This window comes from Pleurodeles waltl, chromosome 9 (assembly GCF_031143425.1).
Source record: "Pleurodeles waltl isolate 20211129_DDA chromosome 9, aPleWal1.hap1.20221129, whole genome shotgun sequence".
Classification (NCBI taxonomy): domain Eukaryota; kingdom Metazoa; phylum Chordata; class Amphibia; order Caudata; family Salamandridae; genus Pleurodeles; species Pleurodeles waltl.
Genome location: NC_090448.1, coordinates 822,482,352 through 822,508,472, shown reverse-complemented (window position 1 = coordinate 822,508,472; position 26,121 = coordinate 822,482,352). Strand labels below are relative to the sequence as shown.

Here is a 26,121-nt window from a genome sequence, read left to right as displayed (position 1 = left end):
GTACCAGTGATGGAGGTGTAAATAATGTTTTGAAAGAAAAGTCTGGTGGCGGGGCCTAAATTGGGTTTTGGTAATTAAAGGTAATGTTCCGTGCCGCTCTCAATGCAGGCCTTACTGTGAAAAGGAAACTATATTAAAAAAAACGGATTCGGTATTGGCTCTTGCTTGCCCACAGACACACCTGTTCTTTCTGGACACTGCATACACGAGGCAGTTTTGAAACCATGATGATGAAACCTAGAAGAAAAATGCAAATAGGATGGTTTCTCGAAATAACTTGTAGGTGCGCTGATATATTATTTCTCCCGCATTGACTTGGACCAGTGTGCATAGTAAAACTATTTGTTTACAAAATTCTTTGGAAACCCCCTGGTTACCAAAGGGTTAAATTAATTAAATGTCATTAGTGAATGAAGCATAAAATATAATAATGCAAACAGTTTTTCTCCACCCTTCTTTTGGAAGAGTTCCTTTCTTAGTGTGTTGAAAGGTATTCAAAGAACGCAAAACTTATTATTATTATTATTTTTTTTTTTTTACGTTGTGGCGCCTTATTGAACTCAACAGCGCTTGATACTTTTCTCCTCAGGTGGGAACGTGCAACTATTTATTTAAAGCAAGTAAAGATTTGGTCCGAGAGGGTCCTTCAGCTCCTGGTTAATATAATTATTTTCCAGATTGAGAAAGGCAAATGTTGCAGAAACTTCGTCTGTGACGCAATAAATTGGATTTAAAGTACCCGTGAGTGGTCCATCTCTTCCTTTGGTTTAAAAATTAATAATGTGCAGCCACATACACATAATGGATGCACCCGTTCAGAGTTCGGCATTTAAAAGTGGACTTTGGTGATAAATTCAGTGTAACAATGCCAAAACCGCTGCTTGCCAAAAAGAATGGCATACTTACTGACACGAGGTCAAACATCACTGGAATGTGAAAGCACTGATTACAAAATTGGCGCTTTGAGGTATGTGATGTCTATCAAGTGGCAACCCTCAGTGAATGAGGGACATTTCATCATGTTGTCTTTCAATTTTAAAATTGAGAAAAACCAAAGTTGCTGAGCAAAGTTGAGAGCATTATTTATTGGGCTTTTTAAGAACTTGGCACAATGTAATGACCCGTACTCACTGAAGAGATGACCTCTACTAAAGAACATACAAAATCACGGGTCTCTGTTGAAGTAATATGGAGTATAACACACAGAATGATGGTGGTACCTGGATGGCATGGTTTAAGATGAATTGAGAGTCTGTCGTCTGTCTTTCCACTAAAAGCAAGGACTAATATTTAAAGACTGCTCAGGTGACTGTTTTTCTTTTGCGCAGTCACATTGAGAAAGGCAGATATTGCTAAAATGCGTCTGTGGCGCAATACATTGGATTTAAAGTACCCGTGAATGCTCCATCTCATCTTCTGGTTTGGAAAAAAAATATATAGAAATACACACACACATATTGCGCGCACAGCTACACCCTCCATGCTCGAATAGCATGCTGAGCATACTTTGTTAAACCATTATTGTATATTTTCGCCGACCCACTGTTAAACAACATCTTTTTCCTAACACTCCTTTTAAATTCCTGTTTATCCAGCTGTGACAGCTATTGGCGGCACAGCCGATGGTGAACCTTGCCAGTTTCCGTTCTTGTTCTTGGAGAAGGAATATGGAGAATGCACCACAGAGGGCAGGGAAGATGGAAGGCTCTGGTGCGCAACCACTTATGACTACCAGAAGGATGAAAAGTGGGGTTTCTGTGAGAGTGAGTAACCTACCCTCCCAGTGTTGCCTTTATAACCTTTCTCCGATGAGCTAGGTCTCTTCTCAGTTGATCTCTATTCTCTAAAATATTTACTTTACAAATCTAATTGCCAATTAAATCAACAGTGTTATTGGATCTATTTTCAAATAGTCACAAGGTGGTAGATTCTTAGCCTGTATTTGTGTTAACAGCTTTAAACATAATGTTCTTTCCCCCATTTCCCCGGTGTTCAGGTTACCATAAAAGGCACGACTGGATTTCTAAATTTCCTCTGCTGCGCCCCGGTCAGAGGGCCCTGATTATAAAATTACACCAGGAGATAATGGAGCTAGACAGCGTTGTCTTAATATGAACAAGGACAGATTTTGGTTTAAATCTGGGACAGATTAGAGGCTCTGTGGAAATCCTAAATCTGTTTTTAAAAGTCTAATTTTGTATGTGTTTGCTTCCCGCCTTTAAAATCAGTTTATCAATACATAAAACATGACATTGTAATGTCTGTCAATAAATGGCTCGGCTTAAGTTAAGGGTCCCATGTATTAAGGTTGTGCCAATTGCCCACACACACATGTGTGCGGTTTACGATGCGTCCTTTGTATAAAGAGGTCATATCGCAAATTGCTCATTCTTAGAGGATGGTAAAATGACCTGCCTGGTGAATATTAACTAGGCATGTTTCTGATTGTGAGTCCCTGCTATTGCCTGTGAATATAGTAATGGTGCCTCCATCTGTCTTTGCATTACTAATTGGGAAAATATATATATATTTTTTTTTAAGCACTCTTGCTCCTTAAAGGGATAGGTGCGCATTTCAAAAAGATGTGTTCCTCTGGGGAAAATCATCTTGGGGAGTAGACATGAGATTCACGGACCAATGCTTGCTCCCAACGCGATTCTCAAAACAGTAGCCTTCCCATGGGGATAGTTTTCCATTTTCAAATCAGATATCGCCCAGTCTTAGGTATCGATGTCTGATCAGTAGTTTGTGACTGCAGGTGCTTTCATAACCCATTGATTAATTTATTTACAAAACATTTAACAGAGAGTGGCCTTTGCATGCCCTGTCCTAATTTCGATTTGTGATGAATGGCAAAATATATTTTGGAGGTGGAAACGGCTTTTCTGACTAGGAAATTGTCCTTAGCACATTGTATCCTTCTACTTTGCAGTCACAAAGCCTGTGATGTTGTGAATCGCAGAATTTACAATAACAAAATACATCGGACTTTTATACGCAGATTTGTCCATTGACGCTTCCTTTGTAACCCTCCCCTTAATTTCTTTGGCCATCTCCAGTTTTTCCTTCATATTTTGCTGCCTTTTTAACATTTGAAAATTTCACATGTAATTACCAATTCATTGGATATAATTATTTTTGTAGCTGAGGAACAGTCCAACAAAAGACGGCATCAACAAGAAGCCGAAGACTTGTATCAGCTTGGCATGAAAATTCTGAATGAAACAAACAAGAAATCCTTGAAGAAAGAGTAAGTGCGCAGTATGAAAGGAAACACCATCATAATTGCAACATCAAGATAGTGCTTCTTTAGGCTCCTGTGCATGCATAGTTATATTAATACTCTTGTGCGAAGTGGCGAATAACACTGCAAAAGTCAGTTGCTAGAGATAACTAATGAACAATTGATCGTTACTGACCCCGAAGTTCTGTGAGAGTTGCAGTTTTATTTCTTAGTAGTTTCTCTGTACTTTAGTTGAATGAAATGGCACTATACCTTGACCAACAATCAAAACGGCTACGTTTCTGACCACGTTCATATAGTGTTTAATGGATCTTAGGTTGAAAGGCCTTTTCCCCTCCACACTGCCTCGTTTCCACACATTTTTTTTTGTTTTCCACATTCACAACACAAATACTTCTTTAATCGCACAGTATAGCTACCATGGTTATGCAAATACTGTGTAAATCTCATCTTGTGAAAAGCTGTCAAAAGATATTATTCTATAGAATGCAACACCATATTTTACAAAATGCAATACCATGCAGAAGCTTTAACGTATCCATCCATCCATCACATGTAATCGCGAATAGATCTCGGTTTTACTAACCAATGAGCAGCTAAAATCCGCTAGTCTTCTACTTTGCTTCTACTAAATCCCTTTTCTCTACCACTCTTTGCTCACCTCTGTGACTGAGCTTTTTCTCAAATTGGCATTGTGTAGCTCAAACACATATACCCCTTTAGACTCTACGTGCACTCATACAAACTTCCTGTTTTTGTGGCACACTCATAGCTATGTGTTGGTGCATACCACATCCAAATGTATCAATGCAACCTGAAGATAGAATGAAAAACGTGGAGATACATTATTATTTATTTTTAAAACAAATGTACTCACTATTTTGTTACATTTCTGAAACGGACAAGCTGAAATCCTGGGACAAAAATAAACAAGAATGTGTTTCACTGAATATCTGCTGTCCGGCAATACTAAATGTTTGTGCAGACTACATTCTCTGTGAAAACCCACAATCCTTTATTTATATGATATTCGCACAGATCACAAAATTGTGGCAGAATCACTGTTTATATTACACTGTTCTTTTGATGATGGATATTAAATTTAGTATTCTATTATATTGCAACAGTATTTTCTGATTCTATAATACTGAAGGTCTCTACCCTGACTGAGCGATCAGTAGAACACACTGAACATAACATTTGTCAAATATCTTTATTTTTTAGCATTTCCTTTTACAGAACCTTGTAATTCTCTTTTGTTTCTCTTGCACAGGAGCATATCCGTTCATAGGTTCCACCCCAACTTATTACCCTTAGCTCTCCTAAGCGAGGCGAGTACCAGACACATTTGGAGGTTCGAGGGTTCCACAGTGCCACAGACAGTAATCTGGGTGCAGTGCTTTTCAGAAGTTTGAAAACCACTGCAAATGAAAGTCGGCTTAGACCCCTAGTCTTTTGGTCACATACATCTACATATCCTTAAGGTTTCTATTGCTAGCCTCCAGAAGTGCCTAACACGGATTGGCTGACCAAGAAATCGCAGTGAATATGGAATTTTATTATTATTATTATTATTATTATTATTATTATTATTTTTAACCAAAACATGGTAATTCCCTCCAGTCTCCTTCTCACAGGAACATAAGTAGCCCTGCCAAAGGCTTGGGCCAAACCTGTATCCCCTAGTCTCTAGAGTGTGTATGGTATCATACATGTTTGGATTTTCAATAGTACTGAGCAGGAGTCTAAACGCTAGATACCAAGGAATGGATTTGATGGGGGGGGGGGGGGGGGGGGATTCCTTGGAAAATAACTGCAGTATGTTGGTCTGGGGTCGACCAGCACCCATGGGATCCTAACAACCGTCCCCCTGTGAGGACTTGGCCCTCAACTTTGTTCTTATTTGCTCTTTGAGCATGGGGATGCCAGATATATATGGAATTTCGTTGGACTCAGGTTTCCGATAGGCAGTAAACTGCTGTGCTGTTCACTGCAGAAACTTGAAAAGGGACTGAAAACAAAATGCCTGCTTAGGCGTCCTGTCTTTTGGTCTCCTGTATTGCCCCTGGCTATATGGAAACGTACCACACCCATATATGTTAAACATCTGAAGATCCTTAAGTTTATCACTGGATGCCAGACCACCCTCAGCTTGATTGGCTGGATGGACTGGAGGTTCGCTGCGAATGTCCCATTTGCCAGATCATTAATATTGTTTTTTTCTAAAGAAAGGTACTTTCCTTAAAAAAAAAAAAAAACAATTGAATACAAGAACATTCTTGCAAAGGCTTGCTCCACATTTCTGGTTCCAGTTGATCTACTGCGTGTTGGGGGTATCAACTGTGTGGATTTTCAGTGGGACCGTACAGTGGTCAACAGACTAAACTCCAGTGTTTGAGGAGATTACACGGGCAATGACAATAGTATTTGGGTTGGGTTTTCACAGTTAATCTATAAGCCCCAGACATCTCTGAAAACTAGAGGTACAGGGACATGTGTGGCTACCAAATAGAAATCCCCCTGCAGATGTCAAAGTACGGGTAGAAAAATAACTTCAATTCGGTGTGATGAGAATCCCCAGAACTTCAGACGTGTATAGCAAGGATTATACCATCCGATGTTTCCGCACTTCTCCAGATAAAAACGATTTCCCAGTATGTTTAGGTGGGTCTATTGCTTGGGACAGGAATTGGCTTTTGGCCAAATAAGTATTACATTGACTCTATATTAACTTTAGTGTCACAGATTTGTCCACTTCCTGTCACATAGGATCCGCCAATCTAGGCATGTGAGGTGCTGTTTTTATTCCTTCAACTGTGGCACACATGATATTGTAATTTGCTGTTCCCCACAAATCCAGGAACTTTCCATTACAGAAATGTGAGTAAATATTTTTAGCCTGTGTTTAACATTTCCAAGACATTCTGAATAAGAAAAAAGTGTTAGCATTGTACATAAACCATACCACTCTGTGTCCAGTTTTCAGAATGTATGAGGTTAGTTTCCCCTATAACCCAACCTCCTCCTTCTTTTTAGCCTGAGAAAAAGATCCAGTCAGCATCTGGCTTCTTGATCGTGCACATAAATGCCTGTGCTTCAGCAATGAGTCTGGTGATTTCTTTTTATTTGTAGTATAAGCATAATTCCAAATGGCATTTTGCACCTTGCCAGGGCATCGACATGCGTACCCATGCCCCTGCAAGAAATCTGAAGCAGTTTAACTTAGGTTTAAGAAGAGTCCAAAAATCTGGCTTCTTTCCAGAGCACAGTGGCACAGTTGTGAGTGTCGGTGCCCCAGAATGGAGCCAGAGCATGTTTGGATTATGTGGGAACCAGCGCCTGGCTTCTTGTTGGGACATTTATGAGACTGTGCCCAGCAGTAAGAAAGAAGGCATTTGGATTATTTCTTAGGCAAAAAAAAACAAAGTTTGGATCCTTACTGCAGCATATTTATGTCAGGTTTCCCAAAAAGGAACCTGAGAATGTTTGGATTTTTGTTCTCATCCTATGAAAAAACCCATGGTGGGAACAGAACTGTGTGTGTTTGTTCCCCAGAGAGGAGGCGAGGCACGGGCTGTTTGGATATTTTCTTAACCTGAGAACAAATCCAAGTAGCTGGTGCTTCCTTGCTGGGGCACATGAATGTATGTCTGTGCCCCAGCAAGAAGCCAAACACGGTTTGGATTTTTTTGTGGCTAAACAAATAATCCGAACACTGGGCTCCTTGCTTGGGCATAATTGTGTCTGACTCAGCGGCGCACCTGACGTGTTCTTTTATTGTGTTTTCTTTTTTTGTCTAAAAAAAAAAAAAAAAAAGTGCCTGGGTCCTTGAATACAGTCACACAGCTCCTATCTCTCTCAAAGTTTCTGTTGGACAGGCGAAGCATTAGGAGACAAAGGAACTGTGAGATACTGAATTAGGATGTCACAATTGGAAGGAGAGGGTAGTACGAACGATACTAATCCCTCCTGGTTCATTTTTTCCATTGGCGGTGTGGGAGTTATGGTGGAAGGGAGAGTTTCAGGAGCTGGACTACTCTTCCTGCACTCTCTTACTTCCATCCCACCATCCCTTCCTTCTTTCCTTCCTCCGTTCCACAGAAAAAAGTGGATCAATCTCGTGGCCTTGGCTAGGAAGGAGCTGAGTGCTTTAGTAGCTGCCAGTAGACCGTGTCTCAGCTCGATCACTTGGTAGGGGGGGGGGGCGGGGGGGAGAGGGGGGCTACGGAATAATTTCCAGGCCTATCCAATATATATGTCATGTCACTCGTATATTAATGAGGTGACCTGGAAGCGGCGCAGGGCGTCCCTTGGACTTTGCTGGCTCCTAGCAAGGATCATGCACTGGCAAACTCCTTTCCACCAGCCCCCACAGCAGAAGGAGTGCTGGGTTTTGAGGGCTCCAATAAAACATGTAAAGTGTATATATACACATCATGAAAATGTCCTGGTGGCGCGTTTTCATGTTGCTGATGTAGGTCATAAGGGTGGCCAGAAGGTTAAAACCAGCATTTGCAATGCAGTAATTCTCACATTTGTGAGAGTTAGAGCTATTGGTGTTTTTAAACAACAGTGTCTTTTACTTATGTGTTTTAGTTTGGGGTGTAGTGGAAGACACTCCACTACGCACTTGGCATTGATGAAGTTATGTTAGGGAGGACACAGTAACTCTACCCTTGCAACAACCTGTGTGAAGATAACCCACACCACACAAACTACCCACATACACCAATGTGGTATTGTAACAAAATCCCACAGTAGAGAACCTCTGCTTAATTAATCATAACCACTGATAGCCTGTGCGACTTGTTCAGAGGCAAGTTAACTGGCGAACGCTATGCAAGCAATGAGTAATTGTAAGCAAAAGAAGAGATTAGCAATTAAACCCTATTGTAGACTGTAATATGAAACAGGATAACGTGCATTTGGTTACTTTGAATGCCTGATGACTTGGAAATTGTGATCTGATGAAATGCCGCCAGCAGAAGGCCTCATTACAAACAATCACTGGTTTTCGTAAGTGACCCTTATCGTTCTATACAAGTTGTTTACAGTCCAGCCTCCCTCCATTCTGAGACGCGGCTTCAAAGACAGTGATACTTGCAACCAATAGTAGACTGCCCCACCCCCAATACGCAACAGGCAAAGAACCCTAGGGGATAGGATGTGGTGTAACGGCCAGAGCTGCTGGCTTTGGAGTAGGGGAACATGGTTGAGACTCGGCGCTGGCCCATTCCTGTGATTTGTGGCAAATCACTTAATCTCCCCTTGCTAACAAAAATGTGTCCTGTAACCGGTGGTCATTTAAAGTGCTCCAGTACCTTTGTGTTGAGTTCACGCTCCATAAAAGAGCAAAAAAAGGTCAATAATAATACCTTTGTGTCGAGTTTGCAATGTATAAAACTGCAAAAAAAGAAAGCGCTCCAATACCTTTGTGCCGAGTTCGTGCTCCATAAAAGTGCAAAAAAAAAAAGCAAATAAAAAAGAACCCCCATGCATCGCAAAGAAACAGGATGTTCGCAAAACAAGGAAGAGGAAGAAACAACATAATATCATGAGCTTGAACAAACAAATGCATTCAGCAGTTCATATACCATCGGAAACATGAAGCACGGAGTCCATGAAGCAGGTGCTGTGCAGATACATGACCTGAGGCAAGCAAAAAATAAATAAGTCCCAAAAACGGAACATAAATAAAAAAAGAGTAAGCCTGCATGCTGCAGGGGCAGTCCTGATGGGATGTTACAAAAGTGCACAAGGAGGGAGCAGTAAGCATTTGCACCAATTGAAAGCAATCATTTAGGAAAGACAATAAAAAGACCCAGTTACAAAGATGGGCGGAACTTAAAGCCCATATTCTAAATACAACATGTCTCGAAGAGACCGCACAAGCGCTGCCTATGCAAGACCTAAACAATGGCTCTTCAGGTTCTGAGAAAAAGAAGACCCTGCTTCAGTCTGCTGAGTATGTTTATGACTTAACAGTGATTTGGAACTTCTGGCCAGTCAACGCAGTCTACATTTCGACCCACTGAAACAACTTTAATAGAGGGTCTTTATGAGGACATGGTTAAGTGACACTTGTGGCAAATCTATAAGGGTGACTAAGCACTTGTCAGTCCAAAAGACACAATAAATAGAACATTGTGATAATAAAAGCATCAGGGGTTTATTTATCGCCTGGAACTGGTTAAAAAATGACATTCATCATTTAATATATAGAACAACAAAGCAAAACATGAACTCAGTAGGACCAGAATCTCACCAGTAGAGAAATGATAGCGTTTAAAACATAATTCTTCCAGTCTTGAACACAATCTGGATTAAAAGCCCAGTGTAAAGCAATCTGTAAATATGAAAAACTTGCTTACCGTGAGTAAGAAGAGGTCCTTTCTAGGGGCTTTCGCATAACTGCTTGAAATTACAGCGACATTGTTTTAAATGCAAGTACGATATTTTATGCTATATTTTATCACCATATGCGCTCTTGTGTAAACTTTCTATGTGAGCATGCATTTAAACAAAGCACCCCACACAAAAGCGACTCTTGTTTTTGTTTTGTTTTTTAAAACCACAAATGGCACTTAAATCCATGGAATGGTGTAATAGAGTAATTTGGGGAATTTTGCATAATCAGCGTACCATGAAATTCAAGAAATTATGCAAATTGTGTTGGTGTAATGTTAATTTTGCTCAAGCCTTCAAAAATCTCAAAATTCCTCATCCATATATTTTACAATGAGAAATTCATTTGAAACATCAAAAATAGGTTGAAGATATATAGATAGATAGATAGATAGATAGATCCTTGACTGAACCTTCCTCAATCTGGGCACTGTCCTTTTCAGCGAGCAACATGCAAGACTAGGACACCTAGTACATTTATCTGGTGCATGTCAGCATGATGGGGGTGCCTAGAGTCCACCTGTTCCACACGCTTTTTCTGTGAGATATTTCTGGGCGTGTTTTCATTCCTGCTTCATCTGTGCTCCGGGACTCCATTTACTATGGGAAACTGGCCCTTTGCTTTGCTTGCATCTGTTGTATTGTTGACTGTTAATGTTTTTTTTGTTGTAGAGCCTATCATTATTTTCTGAAGGCCGCTGACATGAACCATATTAAAGCCATGGAAAAAGTTGCTTACGCTATGTTGTTTGGAGAGCCCCTGAAACAGAATATCCAGTCTGCAAAGGAACTGTTTGAAAAACTGAATGAAGAGGGATCACCTCGAGGACAAATGGTACTTGCAGTGCTCTTTTTACAGATTACAAATGCTTCCTTCAGAGGTGTGGGGCAGGTGGGGAGATAGTTATGAATTTTAGGTAGAATTATGATATAGAGCAGCTTGTGAAACAGTTTACTGTTTTGGAGACCATGAGCTGGGGGAGTTGGGTTTACAGAGGGCATTATAATAGGAAAACATTGGCTTTAATATTTTAGCGTTCACTCTAGAACTGGGTATTTTCTTTGATTGAAGGTTCATATTTCAGGTGCCACAAAGTCATTGTTATGTTTTGTTTGAGTTGTTTAAATGATGGATTATTGCAATTATATGAATTTTATGAACAAAATATTACATCTTGTGGTACTCTATTTGTATGTAAAACTGATACATGTTCACACTACATAGGAATGGATATTCATATAAATGTAACTGTATGCATTTACAATTGTAGGCTCTTGGATTTCTCTACGCTTCTGGACTAGGGGTAAATTCCAGTCAAGCCAAGGTAAGTTGCTATGCAGGTTGTATACAGCTCCCCAAAATTATGTGTATACACACCTACAAAAGATAACACTATTACTCTCTCACAGGCCCTGGTGTATTACACATTTGGAGCACTGGGAGGAAACCTGATAGCCCACATGATTCTGGTAAGTCCAGCTGTACTGTGTGCCTTGTCTTCTCAGCTGTACTTACTTTGGTTAAAAAAAAAAAAAAACTACTATAGCCCTGTCTTTAAGAAAATGATCAAGAAAATCTTTCCAGATTACAAGCTATTTATCTGTAACATTTTGTTTTTGGCTAATTATAGCTTGTATAAGTACATGTAGCACGACTTTAATCTCCTCTAGGGGAAGGATAACTGAAATATATGTTGCTTGATGGTGGTGTCATAGAAACAGCAATAGTAAGAACGCTTTTTTCTTTATTTTTACAAAAGAATGTGTTAGTGTCTATGGGACGATTTTCCAAATTCGGTGCCGAGGCAGTTGAGATGCTTGTAGTAGTCCCCCCCCCACCCCCCTAAACGTAGCTGGCCAGTGGAATGGGGAGTAGATCCAAATAGGGCAAACTAATTTAGCACCATGGAGTATTCCTCTGGAACAGGAGCATTAAGTCCCTCATTGGATGGAACCTGACCATCTTTGTACTCTTTAGACCCTTTTCTGAAAGAAAATTGTTGCTGGCACTGTCCCACCTGTTGACTTGTTCTGCTGTGTACTAATGCCCTTATAAAGGATTTCATACCTTTTCTCTACAGCAAAGGAGCTGGATAGTACATATAGGAAACTAGCATGATATTTAGAATCATACAGATTTGTTATTTGAACATATGTAGATAAATTTGAACATAAGGTTTATTTTTTAAAAACTTTTGCTGCCTTCTTGTACGTGATGTCCATCTAAAAAAGTGATATTTATATGTTTATAAATACATTTTTAAAAACAATAAACAGACAGCAGAAAACAAATTTTAATTCTGAGATAGAGACTAACTTGCACTCTTTATGGAGCTCACTTAAAAAAGAAGCTTGCATTCTTTTGTAAAACACAGACTACTGTGAAACCTATAATTGAATATATATGATTCTGCCTTGCTTGAATGTATAGAGGTCAGTTACATGTTGCACTGTGTGGCTGGCACAGACTTCCTTGGAGTCGGAATTAATATTTCTGTAGAATGTTCCTGCACCATGCATTTACAATTTTTGAGATTCCAGGACCTCCACGTTAGTCTGCTATTACTGCATCCTTTCCTGCATCTTTTACCTTAATTCCATGCTCATTTTACTCAGAAAATCCCTTTGTTTTAGTCAGCAGGAATTTCTTTGCAGAAGTATAAGTGGTGTTACAGGGAGTCCACACCTGGTCAGCCCAGATCAGATCGTGTGGGTGTCCCTGCAGAAATATCGCTCTGCCGGACACGTGATTGGCCCCTTAGTGCAAGCATCAATGTAGTCTAATGCACCAGCTTTTGGTACTGTTGAAGAACAGATGTTATTCAGTTTACTACAGCTGAAATAGCCTTACTTCTCACATCATCCAACTAATAACAACCATTTTTGTAGTGGGCATTATTTAATGTCAATATTTTAAACATGGAATATTTAGAATGTTAAAAATTAGAATTACTGCCACATTTCAGTCGTGGAATTGTATAGCTTCCTTTCCCAGTAATTTAGTTCAAGCTGTGCAGTGCTTTCTGTTAACATAAATAACAGCCATAAAAAAACTACCTTGTGTGTATTTTCTGAGGTCGAGTTCATAGTGTTTCACTTAATTTATATTACTTTGCCAACCTTTTTCTGCTCCCAGTGAATTATTCCTTTTAATTTTCTTTCAGGGGTACCGCTACTGGGCTGGTATTGGCGTACTTCAGAGCTGTGAATCTGCACTCACTCACTACCGACTGGTGGCAAATCATGGTACATTTGTCTTTTGATGATCAGTTCAATAAGCATGCATTGACATTACCAACAATCTCTCAAAATGTATCTACTGTACCTGATGGATATTTCTAGCTGCAGATTCCTTACCTTTTAAAATATCCCCCAGGCACCAGATTGGATCCGGATGTTTTCGTAGAAGTGCTCCCGAGCACTGCTAGGTGTTGCTGTGCAGTTCCATGTTTATTTTGTTGTGCTACTTAAGAGACGTAGCAGAGACTCATGCATATAAGCACAACCCCTACTTACCGACATCCGTTCTTTTCTATCTGTGCCTTTCAATACAGACCCAGAACTAAGCGGCCTTTTTTTGTTGGGTGCAGAGTTTTCCTCAACTGAATTAGTGAGCAAGGGAAGGATTTCCCCACCTGAACCTACAGTGTTCAAGTTATGGCATGACTGATGCAAACAGACATAACTAGCAGAGCCATATGAAGTCTGCATTTGGTGTTGGGCTCTGGGTATGACTCCAAATTGGGTGAGGTGTTTGCTATCATACACCAGATGGCTATTCGAGACAGTAAAGCAAGGATGTACTTTGCCAAATTTTGGGGGGAAAAACGTGCAAATCCTGCTGCCGTTATGAATGGAGGGCTCAGATCTGTTCCTGCTGTTGGGGCCAGTCCCATGACTGGTCCTCTTCGCGGTCGAGGTCATCCGGTAAGTTGTAGTCCAAGTTGAAGCAGAAACACAAGAAGCAGCACTCAAACCCATCCCTCTACTCTCTAAAGAGAATGCTTGAGGGCATTAAGATCCCACTCTGTATTGCTCCCAATCTCAAGTTAAGTAGCCTATCCCAGCGTTTATCCCCATGTGGCCAGAATTTCCCAGGCCATCGGCGATACCGCAGTAGGCCACGGTCTTTATAGGGACCATGCTGCATTTTTGGCTTCCTCTGCTGAGCCTTTGGGCCACAAGGTTTTACAGGAGCCTCCAGACTGGGAACTGCTGGCAGATTCGGCCTCTTTGCCGTCTGAGGCCTTGACCCCATCTCAGATTTCTCATTGACTCCAGGGCGGCTTCCATTATGACTCCAAGACTTGCCCCAGTCCCTGCTTTGTCGACATTGGTCCCCCAATGTCGCCAGAGGTGGATTCTGTGCCAATTCTAGTGCCCTCCTGTAGGAAGCTGGCTTTTTCTGTGGAATCTCAACAACTAGATATACTGTGTAAAGACTCCAGAGGTTCCCAGTGAGTGGACAGGGGCTTGCTATGCAATCCCAATGTGCTGTATTTGGAGGTAGGGTGGTCGAGCAACCTTAGGCTAAACACAGATGAGTGCAAGACATCTACAAATACACACAATAGTCAATAAATGAAACACTCGACTCAGGAATGAAATCCACACCAATTTATAAAAATAGCAAGTATCTTTATACATATTTAGTTATCTGAGAAAAAGCTCCCTACCTCGGGAATGTAGATTTTGCAGGTCATTGTGTTGGGTGGGGGTGTGTAACACTCCTCCCAGAGCAGGCTCTGCAGCTAATCGTGTGAAAGAAATGGCTCTTACCTTAGTGCCTTAGTGGGGGGGGGGAGGGGGGGGCTAAGACTGTTGTCTGGTGGTGGCAGGCTGGCTGAAACTAGCCAGCAAGCACACCAGAGGCTGGTAGGTTTTCAGGGGGCACCTCTTAGGTAGGTGCCCTCTAAGTGCATGTAATGGTAAATCCATCACTGGCATCAGTGTGGGTTTATCAATATGACATGTTTGATACCAAACATGCCTCTCTTCAGTGAAGCCATCATGTAGCTGTGGAACTCGTATTGACCAGTGTCCAGCACATGCATTTAAAATGGCTTACTATATCTAGGATGCGACAGACCTAGCAGGGGCATATCTGCTCTTGCAGACATGCCCTCCTATGTAATATAATGCACCCTGCCATAGGGCTGTAAGGCCTGCTGTAGCAGTGACTTAATAATATTGCAAGCTGTGTGCCATGTTGTGTTTTTACTTTTGTCTGCATCAAGACACACAGCCTGCAATGATGGCCTGTCATGTGCTTGGTGAGGGGTCCCTTAGGGTGCCACAATTTGTGCTGCAGCCCTTAGGGACCCTCTTTAGTACCTCAGGCCCTAGGTACCAGGGGCACAATTTACTAGGGGCTTACAGAGGGTGCTAAAGGGTTTGCCAATTGGAGAAACAATTGTGCATTTTTGGGAAAGCGATCTGGCACTTGGGACTTGGTTGGCAGGAACCTAGTGCACTTTCAGTCGAAATCACATCCGCTACCTGGCAAAAAGTGAGGGTAACCATGTTAAAAAGAGGCAGTTTCGGACACCACCCCAAACCAATCTGTCTTTACCCAAGCTGAGGTTGCGCTCCAGTGCACCCAGTTATCATTCAATCGACAAAACACTTCTGCTACATCGGAGCTGTCCTCGGATATTTCACTAGCTTTTGGGTCCGGACTGTGACCAGAGCTGGCCACCACTTGGAGCTAACAGTAGGAGTGATTTACACCCACATTATGATGATGGCAGTCTATATATTAACAGGAGGCCAGTGGGCATCGTACTTTCCCTGGTACATGATGACTTCAACACCCACCCTTCGGGTGCTAACAGAGGATAGTTCTCCCTTTTCTGTGGTCATCAGGGGGATATCGAACAGGTTGTTGAGGTCTTGGATTTATAAACTTCTTTTTGTTGAGGTTAAAATAAATGTGCTTACTCAAATTTTTCAGTCTGAGCCATGTTCTTCTGAGCCTTCACTACTGTTCAGTGAAGCCCTAATCAACACCATTTTGGACACTTGGTCAAAACCTTGCTCTTGCCCACCAGTGAATCGATACATGGCCAGACGCCATGGACCATCAACCATGGCTTTCTTTTATGGAGCATTCTATGCCTCAGTGTTTGATGGTCAAATATTCCACCAGCAAGGTAAATCCCAATTCATCCCAGAGAATTGGGCATCTAAAAGGCCTGAGGTATTTGAGGAAATGGATGTTCCGTTAAGCCAGCCTAGTCCTGAGGTGAGCTATTGCCAGTTGTCTACTGGGCTGTTACACACGTGACGTCTAGGACATGGCCTGCGATATATTAGAGACTGTCCCAGAAGAGTTCGGGGCTTCTTGGGCTCAATCAATTCAAGATGATCAGGATGTGGCAAAATATCTAATTTGGGTTTGCCTGGATACTACCAATTATTTGGGGCCAGCAGTCGACACTAGTGTGATCCTTTGTCGCCACACATGGATGAGATCCTCAGACTTTTCTGGAGAAGTGCGGAATTCCTCATGGAGATTCCCTTGATGGATCCCTCCTTTTTGGTGAAAAATCTGATTCTGCTCTGGAACGCTTCAAAGAAAGTCAGTCCAATGCTGACTCTTTAGACCCCTGCTATGCAGTTTCCTAATCAGTTCTGGCCCTTCCAAGGCTAGTCCATGGGTTTGACTTATGGACAACAGCACTCTCTCCTGCTGCAGTCATCTTGGCCATTTCGTGGCTAAGGTCAGTGATCAAGGAGACAACATAAAGGTCACCGATCTGCCTAGTTCCCATCCTTGTGGCATTAGCCCCCAACCTACTTTAGTGTGCTGTTATCGGTACATAACTGCCATGTGCGAAGCAATATTAAAAATTTTCTCTCAGTGTGGCAGTCCATTGCATCCCACACATGGGTCCTCCAGATCGTCCATCAGGGGTATGCTCTCCTGTTTCTTTCCTACCACCTCAGCTTCCGCCTGCATCAGACGGGCTGTCAGAGGGAGAATTGCCTATTCATTTTTATTGCAAGAGGTGCAAGCTCTAGTGTCCAAAGTTGCTGCTAGTCTTAGAAATAGAGATGGGTTATTAATCTTGCTTTTTCCTCAAGCTGCAGAATGGTGAAGACCTTCATCGTATTTTTGCCACTGAGTGCCTTTTTGTAGAAGGATAAATTAAAAATGCTCACAGTGGCCTAGGGTCTGTCTGCCCTAGATTCCGACGACTGGGTGGTTGCCTTGGACCTGCAGGATGCATACTCTCTTGGGCCCGTCCTGTAGTCCCACATATGTAGCCTGTACTTCAGTGTCAGCCAAGGGCATTTTCAGTTTACTGTGCCCATCGGGTGCTTACAAAAATGATGGCGGTGGTTGTCGCCCATCTTCTGAGGTTAAGGATATCCGTTTTCCCTTATCCTGGTCACTGGCTGCTCAGTGTGGGCTCACCACAGTCAGTCCTGGACTACCTCCAGGCGATGGCAAACCTGACATCATTGATGTACTCTATCAACGAGCCAAAGTCAGACCTGACTTCTTGGCAGTGGTTTCCTTTTATAGGAGCTGTTATGGACATGGTGCTGTTCAAGGTGGGTTTTTTCTTTTGTTGTAATGAGTCTAGGACATTCAGGCTATCATCCTGATGAATTAGCCTTGGTCGTGGATCTTGGTGAGAGCAGCTATGAGGCTTCCTAGCCCCTTGGTCCCATACATTCTGCTTGTCTACTTCACTAGGCTGCATATATCTCAGTAGGCCAAGCATTAGCTGGAACCTGGCAGGCTTCATCTAGGATTTGGAGGAGAATGCAAACGTTCTGCATTGGTGTTTGCTTGACTGCAGCCTGACCAGCAGCAGACGCTTCTTTCCCTTTCCCTTTCCCTTTCCCTTTCCCTTTCCCTTTCCCTAGAGCTGGCAGTGGGGACAGATGCATCACTGCTGGGTTGGGGAGGCTATCTGGGAGAGGTGGAGATAAGATGGTTCTAGTTTTTAGTGGAAACCCGGCTTCACATAAATCTGTTGGAGCTGAGAGCCACCTCACTGGTGTTGAAGGCTTTCCTGCTGTCCATCGAAGAAAGACTGCTGCATGTACTAATGGACACCACCATTGTGTGGTACTGAAACATCCAGGGTGGAGTAGGGTCCTATGCCAGGAGACTTTGTGCCTCTGAGGTTTACAGGACTCTTAGGGTAGTTCCCTGATCATGAACCACCTGGCTGGCTTTTTATATGCCAGCGTGGATGAGCTTAGCCATCGAGGCCTGATGGATCATGAATGGCGTTTGCAGCCAGAGGTGGCACAGGGCATCTTCCAGCAGTGGGGAGGACCCTGACTGGATCGTTTCACCACCACCTCCAAGAACTTAGTGTCAAAACATCTACACATTTAAGTTCCCGAGAATGCTTTCTCTAGGAGACATATTCAGCAGTTAACCGCATTTGATCTACCACCTGATATTATCGATGTCATCTTTGCTGCCAGATGCCGATCTTTGCAATCAGTTTATGCCAGGTGCTGGGACAAGTTTTTTTTTTTTTTGCCTGCTGTGGGGTGTGCAACTCAGACACTTAGCAAACCAAACTTTGGGATCTTTTGTTGTTCGTTTTGTCTTCGGATGGGACTCCGTATTGAATGTGGGGCTTAGGTCCAGGAATGTGACTGCCGCTGAACCATTTGAATCTAGGATCCCTTTGAGTTCATCAGTCATGACTAGCAGAGCCGTTTCAGTACTGTTACCTGCTCTGAAACCCGTTTGAGTGGGCTGAGGTGGGGAATTCCCCGATCCTCCAAAAACGAGGATATGTTTTTATTATCCAGTTTCTCTGCAATTGTTTCTAATAACTATAAGCAGGGAAATCCTTTGAGAATACCTGAAAGTTCGAGAATCTAAGGAATTGTTTTTTAAAGTGGCTTCGGCATGTTTCCATGCCTGACGTACTTTGCTACTTCCTAGTGACTAATTATATTCACCAAAATTGGGCAAATAATAATTCTACCTTCCAGGAGAATGTTAGGGGGTGCAGAGTCAAGAGACCCCGACTTGATTGAGGTGAGTAGGCCTTCAGTCTCTTCGGTTTTGATGTTGGTGAAGTAGGACAGATACTCCTTTGTCACCATTACCTGGGGTGCTATTGTAGTGTTAGCATTTTGAGATGCTGCCCTGGACACGGTTGCATAGATACTATTTAGTTTCTACTGTAAGTATGTTGCTAGCATTCTACATCTGGCTTCTGATGCTGTCGGGCATGTTTGTGTGGTGGGCAGCTTCATAAATGAGTTAACGATTTAAAAAAGTTCTCTTGTTGAATCAGCAGCGTTGTCCATATTTGTATAAGAAAAACTATCCTTGTTTTTCTAAAAGCATAGCTATTTTTTAAGTTTATTTATAAACTTTTTTGCCTGAGGTGTCATAGTGTTTTCTCCATATTCTCTCTCTCTCTCTCTCTCTCTCTCTCTCTCTCTCTCTCTCTCTCTCTCTCTCTCTCTCTCTCTCTCTCTCACTCTCTCTCACTCTCTCTCACTCTCTCTCACTCTCTCTCACTCTCTCTCACTCTCTCTCACTCTCTCTCTCTCTCTCCTCTTGCATTTCCTTCTTCAAAGATAGCTCGTTGGTGAACCATGGGGGGGGGGGACAAGCTTCAATGCAGCTGTATTTCTGTATATTTTTCGGAATTAGCTGATCTATTGGGTTTTCTATCTAACCTTCAGTTGTAGAATACATTTTGTGTTGTATCTCCTGTTCTTGTGGGAACCAAGATGGAAAGGAGGGCGTTCCAGTTGTCGCCATCTAATTTAGTCCAGCTCTGGCAGGACCTAGGCTCCAAGTAAGGGTAGGTTTGACTCCTCCGTCTCAAGATAAAAAGGGATCATATAATAGTCAGACCAATACAGAGGGAGAGGAGTAGTTGCCATTAGCTCAGGTATATTTGAGAATATGGGATCGAGGAGGTGTCCTTTTTAGGTCGCTCTGATGTGTTGTAACCTATCGGTGGGCTTTTAACCACGCCCATCACTATCACTCGTTCATGGGCTTGCCTTTCAAAAATCCTTTTATCATCATCGGTAAATGCTTTGTTTGTCCCTCCATGGAGTGATTTTGTTACAGCTTTGGCTATCAACCCTGTTGCATGGATAATTGCACATTTGCCGAAACGTTTGACTGCGAGGGAACTTCTTTTTCCTTTGGTGTCTCTTTTTCACACTCGCGGTCGTGGTGCTTTGAATTGTTTTGCTTAGATCAACTGTTTTACTTTTCATTTTCAATTCATGTGGCAAGAAATGTCCAGTTAGCAATTTACAATGCCAATAGCTCCAACTCGAGCAGATGTGAGACCCATTGCATTGCAAATGCTTGTTTGTGGGTGGGCTGCGTCTTTGGGTTACTTTGATGGCCTCTAAGTCTTGAATTCAATTAGTTGCACTGGAACATTTAGTGTTTTCCAAATGTAAATTGAGGTCACCCGAAGGCAGGGTGCATTATATTATATTACATGTGAGGCATATCTGCAAGAGCAGCTATACCCCTGCTATGTCTTTGTTGATTTTTAAATATAGTGAGTGTACAGGTAAGCCATTCTAAATACATGTGCTCGACACTGGTCAATACAAGTTCTCCAGCTACATGATGGCTTCAGTGAAAATAGAGAGGCTTGGTATCAAGCATCTCGTATTAATAAACCCTCACTGATTCCAGTGATGGATTTATTAATGCATGCACCCAGAGGGCACCTTAGAGGTCCCCCCTGAAAACCTTTTAACTGCTGGTGGGCTGGCTGACTAGTTCTAGTCAGCCTACCACCAACAGATGAGGTTCTGACCCTTTGGGGCTGTAAGGCCTGCTGTAGGGGCGACTTACAAATATTAGAAGCGGTGTTATGGGGACATAGTACACAAGGGCCTAGTTGTGTTTTCACTTTTTGGAGCACATTGTCACGCAGCCTGCAGTGGCAGTCTGTATGTGTTTGCTGCTGGGTCTTTCAGAGTGGCGCACATTTTGCTGCAGCCCTTAGGGACCCTCTGTAGTACCTAGACCCTGGGTACCAAAGGTACTATTTACGTACAAAGGTGCTAAATGACCTGGGCACTTGGGGATTAAGTAACCAGGTGTCTTGTTCTGAGGAAGGGGCAGTGGCACTTGGGACCTGGTTAGCAGGAACCTAGTGCACTTCAGTCAAAGGCAAAAGGTGTGTATGGAGGGGGCGGGGGGTACTGCAATCAGAACCCAGCTTCCTGCACTTACACCATCTGAAACAGTCCCAGCATAGTTATCTGCACACTGCTACTGCCAATTATGTTGTGCTCTGCAGAGTACAGGGTACAGAGAGTCAACCAACAAACTGACATTTGAAAACAATGGTGGTGCACATGTACTGCTTAACTCCGTCAACAATCAGCTGCACGGTGCCACCTAGTGACCTGTGTGAGCACTGTTATGATTCAGTCTCTCGTCTGAAGGATACTCTGAAGGCGAGGAATCTGCAGTTAGATATAGTATTGAACAGAAAGAGCATTACCAAAGATAATTAACTTTTCCTTTCATGCCTCTCAAACATAATAGATTACTGTTGTCTAGACGTGTCCTAGTGAACATTTGGGTTCCGGCCACAATTTGATATTTTACAAAAGTGTTATTTATTTGGAGCTCCCTCTTTGATGTAGGAGCAATTGACGAGGCAGACCCTCATAACGACCCTTTTTTGCTGGTAGCCAAGCCACTACTTGTGTAAGGAGAGGCCTAAGTTTCTTGATTAGGTTTTTGTAATACAGATCTGTCACGCTCAACAATATGCAAACAAAGATTTCTAAAGTTGATCTGAATGGTTGAATCAGCTGCTATCCTTCTTGACTTTTGCTTCCTTAGCGAGACTATATATCTTGTGGGCATTTGTAAAGCAGCAAGACCTATTATTACCACCACTGTGCCAGTGCAAATATCAAATCACTGGTAGATTTCAGGTGTGTTTGTGTGAGTTCTTGAATGCTCATTTGTTTTATTGCACACTATTGTTGTTCATATGCATTTGTATTGTGCTATTTTAGTATTACTTTGGGTGTGAGAGTGCTTTTGGTAGTGTGTGACTTCTAGTTTTTTGAAGAGTGTGAAAGTGCTGTTATTGGTGCAAAACTGCTGGTTTGTGAGGATAAGTGCTTGCTGTAATGTGAGACTGAGACATATAAGAGAGATGTTGTTACAATGTGGTTGCTGCTCGTTTGAAGGGGGTTAAAGTGATTTTGGTCATGTCACATCAAAGGGAAGGACTCATCAGTCACCCAAGTAATTCTCCAAAGAGTCTCACAGTCAGAACTCTCATCTCTACACTGACTCTTCATCTGATCACCCCCCTGTCCTTATCAGAAGAAATGCATCGCTGGAACACCCTTTTGCTATAGACAGTAAAACTATGGAACACCTTTCAAAGACAAACTTCTAGTGCCCACTGGAATTCAAGAAGACTGTAAACTCTTCCAATCTACAAACAGCCACTTTAACCAGCAGGCACAACAATTTGGAATAACAAGGATGGCATGGACTCCACTGCAAGAGAAATTGTATCCATCCCAGAATTTGGCATTTTGGTATAGCTCCTACCGTTAATGCCACCTGGACAGAGGATGGGGGCTAACTTTCCCATGTAGATGACCGATAAATGTGTTGGGCTAATTAGAAATATGATGTGCAGCCCTTGAAGCAAATGGCAGAAAGGGTCTGTCCAAAATCTCCTTTTTATATGTCTATGTATGTTTTGTGTTGTGTGTTTGCGTGGGGTGTGTGATGGCAATAGATATTGCTAGACCGGTAAAGCGGTTTGTAGCGAGACATAAAAAAAAAAAAAAAGTTGTAAGTGGTTGAGTTAATAAGCACGTGTGAAAATCTGAAGCATTCCTCTTTCTAGATCATTTTGCAAACTCACTGCCGTTATCAGAGCCCTGCTGCATTCAGTTATAACGGCTTAGTATAGCTTCATTCACAAGGTTTTTTTTAAGTCCATTACAGGCGCCTTTTTTTTTTTTTTTTTTTTTTTTCATGTATTTTAAAGGAGACAGAATTATCTCAACTCCCACTATCCCACAAGAAGCTTTTGATCATAGTCTAGTAGATTATTTACATTCGCCCACCTCCTCATTTCTAGTCCCCTTCTGACAATATTGCAACCCTGCTGTCCAGCGTACCAGTGCTTTAATTTTGTGTTGTATTGTTGCTTTTGTTTCAGTTTTTACTACACCTACGTAGGGCACTGAGATCCTCACTAACATTGATATCAAGCTACACCTTGTAGGGTTTGTAGTTTGAAGCATGTTGTTTTTGTTTTGAGCCTATATGTGGGAGGCGTTTTCCGGTTGTATGAGTTGACTGCCGAGATGCAGTTATTGTGTTATGGGATGCATGAGGGCATGTGATAGATAAACATGCAAATGATATTTGTAATAAAGACTAAAAGGCCCACAATGGCGACCTACGCTAGGCAGAGATGGTGATGAATGATGAAAAGGATGGCTAAAAAGAGAGGATGGGAATTGATAACCTGAAGTGAGATGACTTATATATATATATTTTTTTTTAAACCAGGGTTATTGCCTTTGACTGAATAAATGTGAGGAATGAAGTGGAAAAGCAATCGAGACTGAGGCTGACAACTGAGCAAAAACTATACTATCTTTAAAAGGCCCGATTCCATCTATTCAAGCCAGGCAAAAGAAGCCAAATGTTTGAGGAGGGACTCACTAAACCCCTCTCAAGCTCCCAAAGACAGACGAGCATCAGTCAGAGGAGCCCTAGTTGGGGTCACAGCTCCGACCCTATCCAGGCTGACTCCCTGCACATGCGAGGGTGAGAGTCAGAGCACTTAGTTGTTGCTGCCCAGACAGTGCAAGAGCAGATCAGCCTACCTCATGTTAACTTTCTCTTCTCACCACTCCATGGTAGCCTAATGGTTTTCTTAGAAACCAGAGACCCTTCCTTCTTCTAGCTTACATAATGAGACATCCTCCTGACCTTCTAGAATTTCCTCCCAGATAACGTTCTCTTTCAGTATTAGTAGAGAACGACCTTTTAGGGTTACAAAAGAGATACTGAAGTAGAAGGAGACTTTCTGTGCTTCTAGCATTGTGGCTAAGATAACCACATAGCACACATTAGATGGTTATCCTTTAGTTCAGTCTTATCCCAGCTCTTCCCTGGCCTGTGATTCTTCCAGTAACCACCTTTTATGCATGTCTCCGCAAGTTACATTTACTTCAGATTTCCTCTTTCTGGTCCCTTCCCATTCTCCCCTCTCCTCTATTAAATCTGCTCTTACCACTAGCAAGATCTGAAATAATAGTAGCCAGTAGATGTCATTGAAATATAATAAGTGCAGCTTGAAAAGCTTAGTAACTCCAATTCACTGAAATATTGATCACATACGTTGATGCAATATGCTAAACCTATGAGAACAAAACAGATGGATTGCTGAGCACAACAGGGATTACCCTGTTGCTGCCAGTAGTGAGTCTGTAATTAAATTGGCTGTTTTTTAAGTTCTTTAATTATCATGCATATGGCACAAAAAAAGCTTGAATTTTGTGCTAACTTCCAAAACACAGTATCTGTAGGATGTGCTTTATGTGGAAAAAAATAAATAAAAAATAGCCAGACATTTGGCCAAAATTACTGCTTGAAATCATATTTTTTTTTTTTAGAGTAAGTCAAATTGCATGGTCCTGCTCAAGACATTTTATCTCAAAGCACCTCTCATTTTCGATAACCAAGAATGCTAAATGATAGATGCTTCTGACTTCAGAGTCCTTGCCTTTGAAATTCTGCCAGATGCCAGACTGAATCTAGAGTTTTCCAGCAGTGCTCCCCATGGAAAAGGATACCCATGCCTTATGGGACTTGGCCAACCAGATTTTGCTGACCTCTTCTGGAGTACCTCAGTACCTCACTGGTCCAAGTGATCCCAGACTGGCTGAACACAGCAAAATGTGTTGTGTACTGATCTAGCTTCACCAACTTCGTAGCATGTGCTGTTGGTACCAATGTAGTATGTAGAAGGCAGGCCTGGATGTAATCATCTGGGTTTTTAAAGGATGTCTGTCGCTCTTGTGGGCATTATATTTGATGGATCTAGACTATTTGGAAAAAAAGTCTGCCTTGGCACTCAAGGGATTCAAACATACGCTCGCCCCAGCATAGTCCTTAAGGTTCTTGTCCCATCCTGACAGTTCTTCTAGCAGTGTAGGAAAGAAGAGACTATTGCAGGGACCTTGCTTACGAGCAGCGTTTGCCCCCAGCTGGTGCAACAGCACACTCTACCCTTTCATGGCAGAATGCGTGATAGCTGCAGAAGCTGGTAACTCCTGAAGGGACTTCAACCCTCCAACTTCTCCTCCCCTTCTTCAGCGTTTCCCAAGGTGCTTCGATTTGCCATCTTAGGCCTATAATCAGCCAATGAGGGGCAATGTACAGAATTCTACCCCCCCCACCCAAACCTCCCCTCTCCCCCCTGTCAGGAAACCAATCACATTAGACCAACTGATTTTATAGGTTGTTCTAAAGTGCTATGCCCTTCCTTTTAGTTCCTCCCTTGTATTCTGCTACACACAGAACAATTTTTGGCAAACCTTGCCTCTGTCTTAATGCAAGATGTCAGTTTATAGGCCAGATATACTATCAAGCAGGATCCAAACCCTGAGAGGGGCAGGGGTGCTTTTTGTACTACTTTCTTGTATTGAAGAAAGATGAAGGCCTCAGGACTATACTGGACATTTGGTCATTGAATGCCTTCCTCAAGAATGACTAATTGAAAATGTTCATAGCTCCTGTCTGTCCTGGATCCAGTGGACTGGATGGTGTTACTTTCAGGATTTGTATTTTCATATACATGTCCTGCACTTCACAGTGGGTTGCAACACTCAGTTTTCTGTGATGCCCTTATCTGTCGGCCTCGGTGTTCATGAGATGATGGTGATGTTTGGAGCTCATCTTCAGACGTTGGGATACATGTATTCTCATACCATGACAACTAGCTACTCAAGATGGGCTCACCACAGACCGTTACAGACCAGCTCTGGAAGATGGCCAGGCTCTTGATCTCCTTAGCAAGAAATGCTTGTTAAGGCCCTGGATGCTGTGTCAGGAAGCACTGCATCTCTAAAGGTGGATGGACCAACAGAAGAACATTTTGGTAGCGAACCACTTGGAGGGTGGTCTCTGCGCACCAGAGCGGATGAGTTGAGCAGACATTGGCTGTTAGACCAAGAGTGGCTTCTCTATTCTGAGGTTGCAAAGGGAAACTTCAATCCGTGATCCATGCCCTGGTTAGGTCTGTTTGCCAGCACTGAAAGCCCAGTGTCAAAGCTACTGCACACTGGTGTTTCCTCCAGAAAGTCATTGACAGATGCATTCAGTCTGCTGTCAGGCACAGGTCTGCTGGATGCATTTCCACCGATCTTTCCTGCTTCAAATTCTGGTCCTTGTCATGAAAGACCAGGCCCAAGTCATCTTAATAGCCCTGGGCTCA

General features: G+C 42.4%; 1 protein-coding gene across 1 annotated transcript in view; it reads left to right on the top strand.

The window, feature by feature from the left end:
• The window catches only part of SEL1L (SEL1L adaptor subunit of SYVN1 ubiquitin ligase), a 299,522-nt gene that overhangs the window by 38,155 nt on the left and 235,246 nt on the right, over positions 1-26,121 (top strand). The window contains exons 4-9 of the mRNA XM_069208115.1: positions 1,596-1,763; positions 3,145-3,250; positions 10,322-10,484; positions 10,921-10,974; positions 11,060-11,119; positions 12,814-12,895. Of these exons, the coding sequence (XP_069064216.1) occupies positions 1,596-1,763; positions 3,145-3,250; positions 10,322-10,484; positions 10,921-10,974; positions 11,060-11,119; positions 12,814-12,895 (633 nt within the window). The remainder of the gene's footprint in view (positions 1-1,595; positions 1,764-3,144; positions 3,251-10,321; positions 10,485-10,920; positions 10,975-11,059; positions 11,120-12,813; positions 12,896-26,121) is intronic.